General features: G+C 46.6%; 1 protein-coding gene across 6 annotated transcripts in view; it reads left to right on the top strand.

The window, feature by feature from the left end:
• Positions 1–15,987, top strand: part of LOC310681321 (protein EFR3 homolog A) — a 52,123-nt gene that overhangs the window by 24,103 nt on the left and 12,033 nt on the right. For all 6 annotated transcript variants that reach the window (XM_083449015.1, XM_083449013.1, XM_083449016.1 and 3 more), the window contains 10 exons: positions 1,250–1,328; positions 2,605–2,740; positions 6,066–6,224; positions 7,037–7,151; positions 8,725–8,776; positions 10,137–10,309; positions 12,509–12,584; positions 12,732–12,893; positions 13,702–13,833; positions 15,295–15,362. In XM_083449015.1, coding sequence (XP_083305141.1) covers positions 1,250–1,328; positions 2,605–2,740; positions 6,066–6,224; positions 7,037–7,151; positions 8,725–8,776; positions 10,137–10,309; positions 12,509–12,584; positions 12,732–12,893; positions 13,702–13,833; positions 15,295–15,362 — 1,152 coding nt within the window. The remainder of the gene's footprint in view (positions 1–1,249; positions 1,329–2,604; positions 2,741–6,065; positions 6,225–7,036; positions 7,152–8,724; positions 8,777–10,136; positions 10,310–12,508; positions 12,585–12,731; positions 12,894–13,701; positions 13,834–15,294; positions 15,363–15,987) is intronic.

Genomic DNA, 15,987 nt, shown 5'->3' with positions numbered 1-15,987 from the left:
TATCCAAATAAACCCCCCCCCCCCACATTCAGCTTCAATAAGCGATGCTGTATGTGATGATATGGGATCGCCCCCTTCCTGCCTGTGCTCCTCAAATTGAATACATCAAGTTTTGCTTGCTCATCATCCTTGCTGGTTGAAATTCCAGCCAGCAAGCCAGATGGTGCAGCGACATTTGGTACAGCCATTTGCTGCTTAATACTCCTTGCATCCGCACAGCGGAGGACGGAGGATGCTCTGGAACAGCCAGTGGCTGTTGTGCTTCCGTGCTTTTCTTGGGCTGAGGACTATGTGGCAGGAGCCCTTTCCTCATGGATAGAATGGGGAAGCAACAGCAAAGAGAGGGAAAAGGGCGGAGATAATCCCTGGAAGAGAAAGCTTTGTGGTTGAAACAGGAGCCTACCTTCCAAGTCACCATCTTTAAAATCCCTGGCATGCAAGTAATGATCTGGAGGTTACTCATCAGCCAGAAGTCCTTACATAGTTTGACATGCAACAATCTTCTTTGCTTACATCAGTTACAAAGGGCAAATAGTTTGTGATTTGCCCCTTCTGATTTGCAGCCTCAATCCTTTCTTGGTCACTTTGTAGGAATATTTTGAAGGGGGAACCTGCAGTTTACATAATCATTCACTCCTCATAGCTCTTACACTAAGCACATGTTTTGTATTTGGACATCTGTACAAAAATGCTGGGACGTGGGTGGCGCTGTGGGTTAAACCACAGAGCCTAGGACTTGCTGATCAGAAGGCCGGAGGTTCAAATCCCCGCGATGGGGTGAGCTCCCGTTGTTCGGTCCCTGCTCCTGCCAACCTAGCAGTTCGGAAGCACATAAAAGTTCAAGTAGATAGTACTGCTCCGGCGGGAAGGTAAACGGCGTTTCCGTGCGCTGCTCTGGTTCGCCAGAAGTGGCTTAGTCATGCTGGCCACATGACCCGGAAGCTGTATGCCAGCTCTTTCAGCCAATAAAGCGAGATGAGCGCCGCATCCCCAAAGTTGGCCACGACTGGACCTAATGGTCAGGGGTCCCCTTTACCCTTTTACAAAAATGCACCTGGAGAAGCATCCCTAAAAATTTACCCCTCATTCCAGAACACCCCAATTCCTTTAAATGTGGTGGTTGCTTATTCATGCAAGCTGCTTCTTCTCAGAGTAATGTGACAGCCAAACTAGGATTTGACATCCGAACGAGCCCATTGTTAAATGTTGAAATTGCTACAGGTGCTTAATAATGGTTTGTTTTTAACAGACATTTAGACCATCACAGACTCTGGGACCCCAATGAATTTGCTGTCCACTGCTTCAAAATCATCATGTACTCCATACAGGTATGTTTACCCTGTACCTATTTCATAGTCAGTCAACAATAATCCATTAAGACAAAGGAGGAAGTTAGGGCTGGAACCAGCAGACGCCCCTCTGGTTGTTTGCAGGGTCAGGCTTCTGCAACATTGGAGGGTCCATCATAATCGTTTCAGGGGTGTTCATGCTGGAGAATTTATCATTAGCGTCTGGCTTCTGCCGTTTAACTCTCTTCTCTCAAGTTCCTGATACATATTTTTGTAGTGTTGTTGAGGGTAATATGTCTTGAGTATCCTCACATGGTGTGGCAGGTTGAAAAATCGTTTCTGTTCTAGCAGAGTTTTCTGTTGACTGTTTTTTCTGTCCCTCCATCTGTATGTTTAGTTTTATTTAACAGGATTTATATACCCCTTAATCTTCAAAATCTCTAAGCAGTTTACATAGTATTTGTTGTTGTTGTTTAGTCGTTTAGTCGTGTCCGACTCTTTGTGACCCCCTGGACCAGAGCACGCCAGGCCCTCCTGTCTTCCACTGCCTCCCGCAGTTTGGTCAGACTCATGTTTGTAGCTTCGAGAACACTGTCCAACCATATCGTCCTCTGTCGTCCCCTTCTCCTTGTGCCCTCCATCTTTCTCAACATAGTATTTAAAATACATAAATTACACACCCACTCACCTCCCCTGCCCTCTCTGCTTTTTATTTTACTAGATTTTGCTTGTATCTGTTTTCAGTTATTTTTTAATTTATAGGTTGATTGTGAGCTACTCTACGTGCCTCATACTGGGGCGAAGAGCTGGGATAAAATGTATTCAATATCGACAAATTGAACTCACTGTAGGCGCCAGGTTTTAGGGAAATGCTGTTCGAAAACAGAAGGATAGATGAAAACATCCTAAAGATATTTCTTCTCTGCTGGACTGGAAATTAGTAGAGTTTGCTGTGAGGAGGAATTCCTTCCATCTGTTTTGAAATTCAAGCTCCCTTTACTGTGAAATTTAATTTCGTTCTTTCTGTTCCATCAAATTCGTCTTCAAAACCCACAGCACCTTTTCTGGACCTCCAATGAATATTTTGTGTACTCTCTCTCCTTTGTGCTCTTTATTCTTCAAACTCTCACTTTTATTCAAACGCCTCTTCAGAGTGTAATACAGCCTGGCTCATCCACTGGGTTCTCTGAAGCACCCAACTCTGGTGGTGTGTGAATGTGCCTTGGTATTATCAGTTAGCACGGTCAACTCTGGAGCCATAGCTGTAATTTTGAAGGGCTATAATGAGCTTTTGCTGTTTCCTTCCCCTTCCCAGGCGCAGTATTCTCATCATGTGATACAGGAAATCCTGGGGCACCTTGACTGCTGCAAACGAGACTCTCCCCGAGTTCGAGCCGGTATCATCCAGGTGCTTTTGGAGGCTGTGGCTATTGCTGCTAAAGGATCCATTGGTGAGACCGGCTGATTCAGGATGGCTTAAAAACCTGGGAGTTTTTGGAAGGGCTAGCTGGTTATGGAAATGTGGAATACAGTGGTACCCCGCAAGACGAATGCCTCGCAAGACGGAAAACCCGCTAGACGAAAGGGTTTTCCGTTTTTCAATGCACTTCGCAGGACGAATTTCTCTATGGGCTTGCTTCGCAAGATGAAAATGTCTTGCGAGTCTTGAGATTTTTTTCCGCTCCCCGCCCCCTTTTTCTAAGCCGCTAAACCGCTAATAGCCTTTTAGCAGCTAATCCGCTAATCCCTTAAGCCTTTAATAGCCGCTAATAGCGCTAAGCCGCTAATAGGGTTGCTTTGCAAGACGAAAAAACCGCTAGACGAAGAGACTCGCGGAACGAATTAATTTCGTCTTGCGAGGCACCACTGTAGATAGTGCCATGTCTAATTCTGGTTTCCCTCCTCATATATCTACTTTCCCCCGGTAGAAGAACAGTAGATTATTGGAGTTTTTTTCCTTGTTTTTATTATGTATTTTGTGTTTTTGACTTGTATTTTAATGCTGTCCACTACCCTGAGAATATGGATGAAGGGTGGTATACTACTACTACTGTTATTATTACTATTATTAATTTTATTATTTTATTTTATTTTTATTATTTTGTTATATTAAAAATCATATGCTCAGAATCTCCTTTTGACAGCCTTGGGGCAAGTGTGCTAAAGTTAATTTATCCCTTTCAAAGAGTTGTGACCGGAAGTAGCTCCAGTAAACAGAGGTGTGACCCAGCGTGCAAGGACTAATTACTGCTAATTGGTCTGCAGATAAAATGCAGGATCTGTAGGCGCAGGGAGAGAGAGAGAGAGAGAGAGGGAGAAGGCAAGTGGAAGTAGACCTGGCAGGAAGCCTCAGGCTCTCAGAGCAAAGGCAGGAGTCTCAGTGCGATTGTGAAGCAGGAGAGACGAGTGGTCCTTGGGGAAGAGGGTGAGCGAATGCCAGGATATTTGTGTGTGCGATAAATGGAGTCTCAGGAAGGGAGTCCTTGCGATGGAGCCTGGTGTCAAACTCACCGCATGGAAGATGTTGGGGCCACAGCATACCCAGATGGTAAGGATGCCTGTGTTGCAGATGAGGCACCCTGTGGATTCTCCTGGTTGTCTTTCTGTTGTTGACTTCTACACGTTGTTTTTTTCCAGTTGGTGGGTGTTTTTAATTCGGCTTTTTCCAAAACAGAAACTTGGCGTGGCAGATTGCTGGTTTGTTGGTCTTCTTTTGACTCTGGTGCTTGCTTGTTGCGACAAATTGCTCTTGTTGTTTGATTTTTTGTTGCTCTGGAGTCTGAACTTAATGAGGAGTAAGAGGTGCAGAGTGTCCTCATCCTAAAGCCCTGGAACCTCTCGGCCAGACAGCATGTTTTGCTCCACATGTGGGCGCTGGCATCTTTATCATGGAATTTGTACTTTGAAACATGCATGGGGCAGATTTAGGGATGTGCAAGCGGTGCGCGCACACTGGGCACTGAGCCAAGGGCACAGGGTTTTGGGAAGGGGGCGCGAGGCTCTGACAGGATCCTAAAGTCCTCCCACCTCCTTCCCAAACCTTGTTAGTGCTTTCCCAGCTTTTGGGGAGGAGAAGAGAGGTCTCTAGAACACCATCAGAGCCTCGTGCCTCTTTCCCAAAGCCCCTGCAACTTGTTTACCTCCTTTGAGAGGGCGGGGGGGGGGGGGGCTTGGCCGGAGGGAAGGAGTCTGATTTTGGCCTAGCACAGGACACAACATTACCCAAGTCTGCCACTGCATGCATGCATTTTGGAAACCCTCACCAAATCTGGAGGGAGTTCCTCCTGGCAGCTGGGTTCACCTCATAGCCCCATCATAAAAGGTAAAGAGACCCCTGAACATTAGGTCCAGTCGTGGCCGACTCTGGGGTTGCGGCGCTCATCTCGCTTTACTGGCCGAGGGAGCCGGCATACAGCTTCTGGGTCATGTGGCCAGCATGACTAAGCCGCTTCTGGCAAACCAGAGCAGTGCACGGAAACGCCGTTTCCCTTCCCGCCAGAGCGGTACCTATTTATCTACTTGCACTTTGACGTGCTTTCGAACTGCTAGGTTGGCAGGAGCAGGGACCGAGCAACGGGAGCTCACCCCGTCGCGGGGATTCGAACCATCAACCTTCTGATCGGCAAGTCCTAGGCTCTGTGGTTTAACCCACAGCGCCACCCGCGTCCCTTTATAGCCCCATCATAGCTCAGTGGTAAAGGGGGGGCTCTGGCTTTGCACGCAGAAGGTCCCAGGTTCAATCTTTATTGGCATTTCCAGTTGCAAAAAGATTAGGAGAGCAGGGGAAAACACACACTTTCAGGCCACCTCTCAACCCCACCATCTCAAAGCAAGAGCCTAGGCTAGGCTGGCCAACGCTGAGCTGTGTAGGTAAGGAGCCTGGCCTGGTCTACAGCAGAGGGAAATGTGTTTGATGGCACCTTGAGGCTGGATACAGTTTGTGCTCCCCAATCACAACTGTCTGCATCCTGGCCCAGTTAAGAGAGCGCTGGCCTCACACACGAAGCGGAACACTGTGGGTATACAGGCGTGCGTAGAGGGGCTCACAGACACCTGTTAGAACATGATAAAGGGTATTTTCCAAATACTGCTGCAGACAAGATTTTACAGTGGATGCTCGGGTTGCGAATGTGATCTGTGCGGGAAGCACGTTTGCAACCCGCAGCATCCACAACTCTCAGCACTACGTCTCTGCATGCGTGGATTGAAATTCGGCGCTTCTGCACATGCACAAAGCGCGATTTAGTGCTTCTGCGCATGTGCAAGTGCCCAAACCCCGAAGTAACACGTGCCGGTACTTCCGGGTTCGGCGTGGTGCGCAACCTGAAATTGTGCAACCCGAAGCATCTGTAACCCAAGGTATATACTGTCATGGATACTTTCATTGATATGCCTGCATTGCAGGAATCTAGTCCAACCTTCAGGGTCCCATCCAACTCTATGATTCTATACCCTGGTAGGGAAGCTGCACATAGATATTGATGTCGGGGAAAATATCAAAACATTTACCTGATGTTTGGGAGCCTGTCATGCAGTTCTTATATTTCGCTGGAAGCAACCAAGAGTGGGCGGGGTATCATCATCATCATGTTCTGTATATGGACTTTATGTATTCCTCAGTTTTTATTATATTATTTGTGGTTATTTTATTGTTAACTGCCCTTGGACATTTGGATAATAACAAAATAGCCTTTGCTTCTGACTTCCAGTTTTGTGAAAGTTCCCTGTCCTTGGAAAACGAGATTCCGGCTGATGTGTTTGTCGTCTTTTGCACAGGCCCGACTGTCCTGGAGGTGTTTAACACGCTGCTGAAGCACCTGAGCTTGAGTGTGGATTTTGAACTGGGCCAAGACTGTGATGGCAAAGGTAGCCTCAACAGCCGCACAAAGGAGAGTGATGAGAAGATCGTCCAGAATGCCATCATTCAAACTATTGGTGAGTCAGTCAGATATTCCCCCTTAGGTGGGTGTATGTTAGCAAAAAATTGAAATCCTGTGTTGCATTGGGGGGGGGGAGCTTCATGATGGAGCTGAGCTTTTGAACCCAGGTCCTCAGCACAAGGACTGTAGCTATGACACCAGCCACCACACTGGTTTCATCTTGCAAAGTGCTTAGAAGAACTTTCTTCCAAGATGGGACGCAGTTCAGTGCTTCTGTTCTGTTTCAAGAAACAGAATTTCACCTTGGGAATAACAGACATTTGTGGGGCTCAGAATAAACCTTTCTAAGCCTTTCTAAGAGACCTCTCAGAAGAAAACCACAAGGGGAGCTGGCCTGGTCTGGGTGATCTTTCTCAGCGTATTAAACCAGCTCCTCTCCTCCTTCCCAGCCGTGTGCTGGCTTCAACACTTCATTTCTGGGTTTTTTAAAAGCCAGAGCTGCCTGTTACATCCAAACCAGGAAACTCAGGCCTAATGACTGAATAAATGTCAAGATTAACTAACATTTAAAGCAGATTTTCTCAGTTTGGACGTCAGGGAACACTGGAATGAAGTGCTCTGAAGCCCACATGGGAGGGAACGAATGCTTGGGCCAGACTCTCATTCCCAGCTTCATAAACTGGGGGAGATTGTCCAAACCAGACAGTGACTCAGATTTGTTAACACAAGGCAGCCGTTATTTCAGAAGATCTGGTGGGAGGAAGACGGTGATGTGGACCCAATTTAATCCTTGAATTCTCAGGCCTTCTCTGTTTTATGAACAGATGGCCCAGCGTTGCCTCATCCTTCCCTTTTTCCGTTTCGTAGGTTTCTTTGGCAGCAACCTCCCAGATTACCAGCGCTCCGAAATAATGATGTTCGTTATGGGGAAGGTCCCTGTGTTTGGGTCAGCCTCTCAGACTGTGGACACCAGCCAGTTGGGGTTTGTACTTTTCCTCTTGCCTGTTCCAGAACTCTGGTGGCAGAGCGGATGCTCTTAAATCTGTGGCTTCCTTTTGCGGCTCCCGCTGTCTTTGCAATTCGACTGGCTTTGAGGGGAGATGATCCCTTGGTGAACCCTTAGGGATACGGTTAGCTATAAATAAAAAACAATTAAGTACCTGCAATTGATCATTTCCCCCAGTATGCACATACAGTGGTGCCTCGCAAGACGAAAAGAATCCGTTCCGTGAGTCTCTTCGTCTTGCGGTTTTTTTCGTCTTGCGAAGCAAGCCCATTAGCGGGTTAGCGCTATTAGCGGCTTAGTGGGCTTAGCGGATCAGCTGATAAGCGACTTAGCGGATCAGCTGATAAGCGGCTTAGCAGATCAGCTGTTAAGCGGCTTAGCGGATCAGCTGTTAAGCGGATCAGCTGATAAGCGGCTTAGCGGCTTGGGAAAAAGGGGGGGAGGGAAAAAACCCCGCAGGAACTCGCAAGACATTTTTGTCTTGCGAAGCAAGCCCATAGGAAATTCGTTTTGCGAAGCACCTCCAAAACGGAAAACCCTTTCGTCTAGCGGGTTTTCCGTCTTGCGAGGCATTCGTCCTGCGGGGCACCACTGTACTAAGTATTCAGGTGTGGGAATGAGGATTACGGTTGATCCAAAGGCCTCCCAGGAAAAAAAAATTCCAAAAGCAGGGAGAGAGGTGGCACTGCGTAGCCGACAGGTCTGGGAGTTCCAGACTCCAGGTGTGGCTGCCTGCAGAAGGAGAATGTGTGAGATTGCTTAAGAGAGGAGGTGATCTGAGGGTGACAGAATCGGATGAGCATGGCTCACAAGCCCACGAGGGCTTAGCTCACTGAGGATTGTCTCTGGTCCTGCCTTTCCCGACAGGCTTCCTGCAGAATTGCCCCAAGAACCAGAACAGTCATGCAAGAATGGTGAAGGAGGTCTTAGGAGGTTTGCAAGATGCATGCCTATAAGTCGTTCTTGCCCTTACTTGTTGCCTCTGGTCATTTTCTGATTTCCTTCCCACGGCATGTAGGGAGCTGTAGTGTCAGCAGCAGCCCTGAGATTGCACATGTGACTTATCAGGTGGTCCGTGTGTATCTCAGTGCTAGTATGGCAGGAATGGCCCTTCAGGGCGTTCTGTCACTCCAGGTATCAGTGGGCAGGAAGTGGTTGCCAGTAGTGAATCATAGCAAGAGATTAAAAATGGGATATTACACCTGCCGTAATGAACTTAGCTGGAATGTAAGCAGAAGGCGTCTGTGAACACGCCTCTCCTCTCTTGGAGTTGACTCCTGGAATGCCATCTGGCAGGGAATTACAAAAAACGTTGCTGCTCGCAATGTTTTTTGCCAGTCTGCTCTGTATGCATCTGGGTGTGGCGTGTGTGGCTTGAGAGATGGGTCTGGTAGGGTGTTTGCCACAGAGCGATGGGGACTTGCCCAAACTAAGTAGCCAGCCGTGGCTCTGGCTGGAAACAACAGCAGAAGTGCAGCTTGCACTCAAAACATGCACAGCTCTAGTGAGTGAACTGGATCACGGACAGCTCTTTTCTGCTCCCCTCTAGGGATTTGGGAACCAGGAGGATTCAGATCATGTTGCTGCGGTCTTTGCTTATGGTAAGTCTGATAATGGCTCTGCAGAGGAGTATGGGTGTGTGTGTGTGTGTGTGTGTGTGTGAGATGTGTCTGTTTTCAGTGGGACACACAGTCTCTAGGCTTTTGTCATGGAGTAGGATGTATGGATAAGTTTAAATATTTCGGTTTCATTTGAGCTGTGGGTGAGAACTCATGTTTTTATTATTTATCTATTACCCACCCTTCACCCAGAGGTCCCAGGGTGGGTTGCAGTACTGAAACACAACATTAAAAACAATTTAAAAATAAGGTGGGTCCTAAAAACAGCGGGTGATGCTGTGGTCTAAACCACTGAGGCTCTTGGGCTTGCCGATTGGAAGGTCGGCGGTTCGAATCCCCGCAACGGGGTGAGCTCCTGTTGCTCAGTCCCTGCTCCTGCCCACCTAGCAGTTCGAAAGCATGCCGAAAAGTGCAAGTAGTTAAATAGGTACCGCTCCGGTGTGAAGGTAATAGGCGTTTCCGTGTGCTGCTCTGGTTTCGCCAGAAGCGGCTTAGTCATGCTGGCCACATGACACGGAAAAACTGTCTGCAGACAAACGCCGGCTCCCTCGGCCTGTAAAGTGAGATGAGCGCCACAACCCCAGAGTCGTCTGCGACTGGACTGAACTGTCAGGGGTCCTTTACCTTTTTAGGTAAGAGTAGAATCTCTCCCACCAACTGCCCCACAGCTAAATTCACCCTCTTGTGGGGCCCACATGAGGAAGCATGTCCACATGGCCAGTCAGTCACTGAAACGGAGGGCCGGGTCACACAGGGCAGATTTCCAGGTCATGCATGGCGTTGAACAGGTGGCGAGAAGCCACCTGCTAGTTGTGCTCCCATACTCTTCCGTAAAGGCAGCTCCCCTTTGGGCTTTTTGCTCTTGTTGGAGCCCAGATCCCATCAGCCCTGACCGTGGGCTACACTAGATGGAGCTGTTGGGAACAGGAATCCAAGAACAGTTGCAAGAGTGTCGCAGGTTAGCCATCTTCCCTGCTGTTGATTGACGGATTGGTGGATTATATTTCTATGCCGCTTTTCGTTCGCATGAATCACAAAGCACCTCGCAAGCAATAAATAACAATAACATAACAGAAAAACATATCGAATAATTAGCAAATAATCAGTAAAGCAATTGCAATCTATAAAACACTATTAACAAAACAACTGAAAAAAAGCCAAACAGTGTAATTGCAACAAAAGTCATGCTATGTGTAAACAGCAAAATATGATCCAGCCTTAGGTATCTGGATTCACTGTGCAAACTGCTTAGATATATATGAACTGCTGCTACCATTCTGAATATTGTGGATGAGCAAGAACTGCGTCAGTAACCCTTGCTGTGTCTTGAACCCCTTGGCAGGTCACCTCGGGGTACAATGCCAAAAGCATCATGACTGTTCTCTCAGCCCCGTTCCTGGATCCCCTGCTGTCCTCTTCGCTCACGGAAGACAGCGAGCTCCGGCAGCTGGTTCTGGAAATACTACACAATCTTATTGACCGGCACGACAACAGAGCAAAGCTCAGGGGAATAAGGTAGGACAAAAATGCCCCTTTGCGTTAAACAGCCTCAGGAAAATGTGGTGATGATCGGTGCAGTGGCCTCAAAATTAACCTGTGAAATGGTTTTGCTGTATATAAACTAGGGCTGCAGTACAGTGGTGCCTCGCAAGACGAAATTAATTCGTTCTGCGAGTCTCTTCGTCTAGCGGTTTTTCCGTCTTGCGAAGCAACCCTATTAGCAGCTTAGCGGATTAGCGCTATTAGCGGTTTAGCGGCTATTAGCGGCTATTAAAGGCTTAAGGGATTAGCGGATTAGCTGCTAAAAGGCTATTAGCGGTTTAGCGGCTTAGAAAAAGGGGGTGGGGAGCGAAAAAAAAAATCTCAAAACTCGCAAGACATTTTTGTCTTGTGAAGCAAGCCCATAGAGAAATTCGTCCTGTGAAGCGCATTGAAAAACGGAAAACCCTTTCGTCTAGCGGGTTTTCCGTCTTGCGAGGCACCACTGTATTTAGGCAGAAAGGTGCCTCTGAGATTGCAAATCCTACCTTGAGAGTTATTTCCCTGTTTGTGCAAGTAATTGTCTTTAGAATTTGTTCCTTTTCATGTGCAGATGCAAATTAATTGATTTAATCAAATCATCAGCTGACGCTTACACAGTCAATCAGTTAAGAGTTCTTTTAATTAGGTGTTAGACCTAACAGGGGGTTCCCACTGCCTCACTATCTCTTGTGCTCCTTCCAGAAAAAATATGGAGAGTCACAACAAGAGGGGCATTTCAGTAGTGCTTCCCCAGGGGAACTTGACAGGCATTTGCAATTAACATATTTTCAGCTCCTTGCAAAGACTTTTGTTTTTGCTCAGGCTATTGTGTGTTGATACTTCAGCTCTTTTGTTGGAGCATTTTTCAGCTGGCTAACTTTATGGTGATTATGCTTATGTGATGTTTCTAACTTTTCCAGTAATTATATGACTACTTTTGTGGTTCTTTGTTTTAACTTCTGTGCATTTTTGTTTTGTTTTTTTTGTTTTTGTTTAAATAAATTTATTTATTTTATTTTTCATATTAAAATTTACAGTCACATATCCAACATACAACATAGAAACAAGATTGCCAAGAATCTCCTGGACTTCCCTCCTCCCTTTTGTGGGTTCTATTGTTAATCATTTCCTCCCACATCTTTTATAATAATCCAAATCTTTTACCTCTCCATTGTGTCCAAAATTCACCATTAAACTATAAGTGTTATTCCAATCCTACTAATTGGAATAATCCATCAACTTGATCTGCCATTCTTTTCTGGTAGGGACTTTATCTTCTTTCCATCTCTGAGCCAATAGCATCCGTGTAGCTGTGGTTGCATACATAAATAGTTTTTTCTGCTCCCTTTGGATATTGGCACCTAGAATTCCTTAACTGAATTGTGTCTGGGGCTTCTGCCTTTTTGTAGCCTGTATGAATCACACCTGTGGTCCCAAGCATCTTTGTCATCACAGGTGTTTCATTACCTGCCTTGGAACAGCTGTTGACATTTCCATTGGTTAGGATGTCCTCTGCAGGGGATTAAATGCAAATCATTACAAATGTATCCAAATTAGCACTGTCCTCTTGTCTACAGTCCATTAACTGTAGACATGGAAACAAAAACAAACAGCAGAATTTTGAATTATAAGTCACTTTGAGACATTTTGGTTTAAGGGGACATATAATAATAATAATAATAATAATAATAATAATAATAATAATGGCAGCAACATAAATGCATGCAATCTCACTAAGTGTCATGTTGTACTAGCAATCTGTTTTCTGTTCTGTATTGCTTTTGGTAAACATAGTTTCTTCCGTCTTCTTCCTTTGAAGAGGACAAATTCTGCAGTTGTGCCAGAATTTTTCATATAGGTATTTTTAAAAATGAACACTTGAGTATGTGACAAAAGAGAGATGACCAGAGTTGTTCATGACCCACCCTGTTCCTGTGACTATAATTTGTTTTAAACTGTTTTTAATATTAAAATTTAAATTGCTGTAACCTGTCCTGGGTCCTTATGGTTCAGAGCAGGTAAGAAATGGAAATAATAAGTTGATGATGATAAATTGTGAATTCTCTGGAATTGAACACAAACTTGGAAAAGATGGGGGGGAATTATAACTTGCATCTTCGTCTCAGCACACAATGATGATAATATGTTTAGGGTTTTTTAAAATTAAGAATTGTGTATTTGTTCCATATCTAGAATAATACCTGATGTGTCTGATTTGAAGATAAAGCGAGACAAAATTTCGCGGCAAGATGTGAGCTTCATGAAGAAGGTAATTGCAAGAAGTAGGAAGCTTTTCCTTTGATGGGTTCCTTCTGCGTCCCTTAAAACACGTTGTCATTCTCTCACTGATTTGCTCTTACCTTCGAAAAACCCTCTCTACCTGCTGCGTTTCCTGAGATTTCCCTCTCCTTCGCAGCACGGCCAGCAGCTGTACAGGCACGTTTACATGGGCTGCAAAGAAGTCGACAACGTGCATAAGAACTTTGAGCTGCTCTACACGTCTCTTGCTCTGATAACGATTGAACTCGCCAACGAAGAGGTGGTGACCGACCTCATCCGCCTGGCCATTGCCTTGCAGGTATGTGTGGCAGGAAGAGATAATAATTACAGTGGTGCCTCACAAGACGAAATTAATTCGTTCTGCGAGTTTTTTCGTCTTGTGAATTTTTTCGTCTTGCGAAGCACCACTGTGTATTGACGGTTTCCCATAGGAATGCATTGGTTTTAAAAAAAAGGCGCAAAGCGTTCCGTCTTGCGAAGCAAGCCCATAGGGAAATCCATCTTGCGAAGCAACTCAGAAAATGAAAAACTCTTTCGTCTTGCGAGTTTTTCGTCTTGCGAGGCATTCGTCTTGCGAGGTACCACTGTATACTAATAATAATACAGTGGTACCTCAGGTTAAATACTTAATTCGTTCCGGAGGTCCGTACTTAACCTGAAACTGTTCTTAACCAGAAGCACCTCTTTAGCTAATGGGGCCTCCTGCTGCTGCCGCCGCACCACCAGAGCACAATTTCTGTTTTCATCCTGAAGCAAAGTTCTTAACCTGAAGCACTATTTCTGGGTTAGCGGAGTCTGTAACCTGAAGCGTTTGTAACCTGAAGCGTATGTAACCCAAGGTACCACTGTAAGAATAAGAATAAGAATTAATTTACCAGCCAGGTTTCCCCAGCCACTCTGGGAGGCTTCCAACAAAGATTAAAAATACATTAAAATGTCACATATTAAAAACGTCCCTGAACAGGGCTGCCTTCAGGTGTCTTCTAAAATCCCAGGGGGGTGTACTTTGGCTGGAACCACAAGTTGTGCACGATCCAGAAATGTCTTCAAGCAGGTGTGTCTTCAAGCCTTTCAATGTTCTCCCTCTCCTTCCCCCCACCTTAAAGGATACTGCCATCCTGAACGAGGATAACCTGCCAATGTCTCACCGCTGCAGCATCATGGCGCTGGTCGCCGCGTACCTCAACTTCCTGAGTCAGATGATCGCAGTGCCTGCCTTCTGCCAGCACATCAGCAAGGTGCGCAGTTGTGCCTTCCTTCCGTCTTCCTACCCAGGGGTGACCAGTTTCCGTGTTCTTGGGGGCCGTCTTGTTTCTGGGAGAAAGGGGGAGCAGAATGTGTGGCTTTTCTTGTTCTTTGGAGTTTTAATTGTGTAAACTTCCCTGGAATTAATCTGATGGACAGGGAGTACAGAGGTACCTCAGGTTAAGAACTTCATTCGTTCTGGAGGTCTGTTCTTAACCTGAAATTGTTCTTAACCTGAAGCACCACTTTAGCTAATGGGGCCTCCTGCTGCCACCGCTGTGCCGCCACTGCACTGTTCTCATCCTGAAGCAAAGTTCTTAACCTGAGGTACTATTTCTGGGTTAGTGGAGTCTGTAACCTGAAGCGTATGTAACCTGAAGCATATGTAACCCAAGGTACCACTGTATATAGATATTTTGAATGAACGAATATTAATATGCTTGCTGCATAATGCAGCCCCTTCATAATACAGTGGTGCCTCGCAAGACGAAATTAATTCGTTCCGCGAGTTTTACCGTTGAGCGAGTTTTTTCGTCTTGCAAAGCACCACTGCAGTTAAACACTAACAATGGCGGGGAGGGGCGGGGAGAAGCAGGGCAGCTGCCGCAGCCGGTAGCTCGGACTCACCTGCGCCTTGTGGCCACCGCGCGACGCGGCTGCTGGAGGGTGGCAGGGCTCAGGAGCGCGACTCTGGCTGCAACGCTGGCTTCTGGCGGCAGCGGCTCTCTGAGAGGAGCGCGCGAGGGCGGTGGGCAGCGGCACGAGGCAGCCGGAAGGTCGGAGGGAGCTGGAGGAGTCGTCAGCCGGAAGGTGGGAGGAGCGGGGAAGCGAGCGTGCGTGCGTGCAGTGACCATCGCCATGACAGGAGAGGCAGGGCTGTTTCGTCTAGCGAAACAAGCCCTTAGGAAAATCCGTCTTGCGAATCACCTCAGAAAACGAAAAACCCTTTCGTCTAGCAAGTTTTTCGTCTTCCGAGGCATTCGTCTTGCGGGGTACCACTGTACTGCATAAAGCTCTGTAAGAGAGTTTGCCCCATCAAGTGACAATCACATTAGAGGCTGGCCTGCTCCCTTAGTCTCTTGCAACACTGGAAAACAATTTCCCCCCTTACTGTCAGCAGACACCTCAGGACCTTTCTGTCTTTCTCTTTAGATTCCCACCTGATCAAACCTCCTTTTAAATCTTTCACAGGGAAGAAAGGCCATCAAGCTGTTCAACGTGCAAATTGAAAATTGAACCTTGACAAATTTGCATGTTTGTTGATTTTTCTTCCCCCTGAAGGATCATGATCCTGCTTGTTGATGGTCCTGCAACCTGTGAGTCTTCCAGTGCATCCAGCAAAATCAGATTTTTGCGCACTGTTAATGATCTCCCTGCAGAGAGAATCTGCCCCTGCAATTCAAATTTTGTTCTGTTCTGTGGGTGGCTTAATTTTATTTTTTGGTGCTTTTTAGGTCATTGAAACCAGAACTGTGGAGGCACCGTACTTTTTGCCAGAAACCATATTCAGAGACAAGTGCAGGTAAATGTTGCATGTTTTGTTAGTAGTGGAAATTTTGCATTGTGGCCAGTTGGTTGACTTTTGCAACAAGATGGGGGAAATTTAATACCTAAAGTGAACACTGAGTCTCCATGTTAATTTGCTGTTTCCAGCCCCTGAGTAATAATAATAATTTTTTATTTGTACCCCGCCCTTCTGGCTGGGTTTCCCCAGCCACTCTGGGCGGCTTCCATAGAAACCAAAAAACACTAAAATATCATACATTAAAAACTTCCCTGAACAGGGCTGCCTTAAGATGTCTTCTGAATGTCAGGTAGTTGTTTATCGTTTTGACATCTGATGGGAGGGCGTTCTACAGGGCGGGCGCCACTACCGAGAAGGCCCTCTGCCTGGTTCCCTGTAGCTTTGCTTCTCGCAGTGAGGGAACTGCCAGAAGGCCCTCGGCACTGGACCTCAGTGTCCGGGCAGAACGATGGGGGTGGAGACGCTCCTTCAGGTATACTGGGCCAAGGCCGTTTAGGGCTTTCAAGGTCAACACCAGCACTTTGAATTGTGCTCGGAAACGTACTGGGAGCCAATGTAGGTCTTTCAAGACCGGTGTTATGTGGTCTCGGCGGCCGCCCCCAGTCACCAGTCTAGCTGCCGC

The sequence above is a fragment of the Podarcis tiliguerta genome, assembly GCF_965153285.1.
Source record: "Podarcis tiliguerta genome assembly, chromosome: 7".
NCBI lineage: Eukaryota > Metazoa > Chordata > Lepidosauria > Squamata > Lacertidae > Podarcis > Podarcis tiliguerta.
This window is presented reverse-complemented; position numbering and strand designations above follow the sequence as displayed.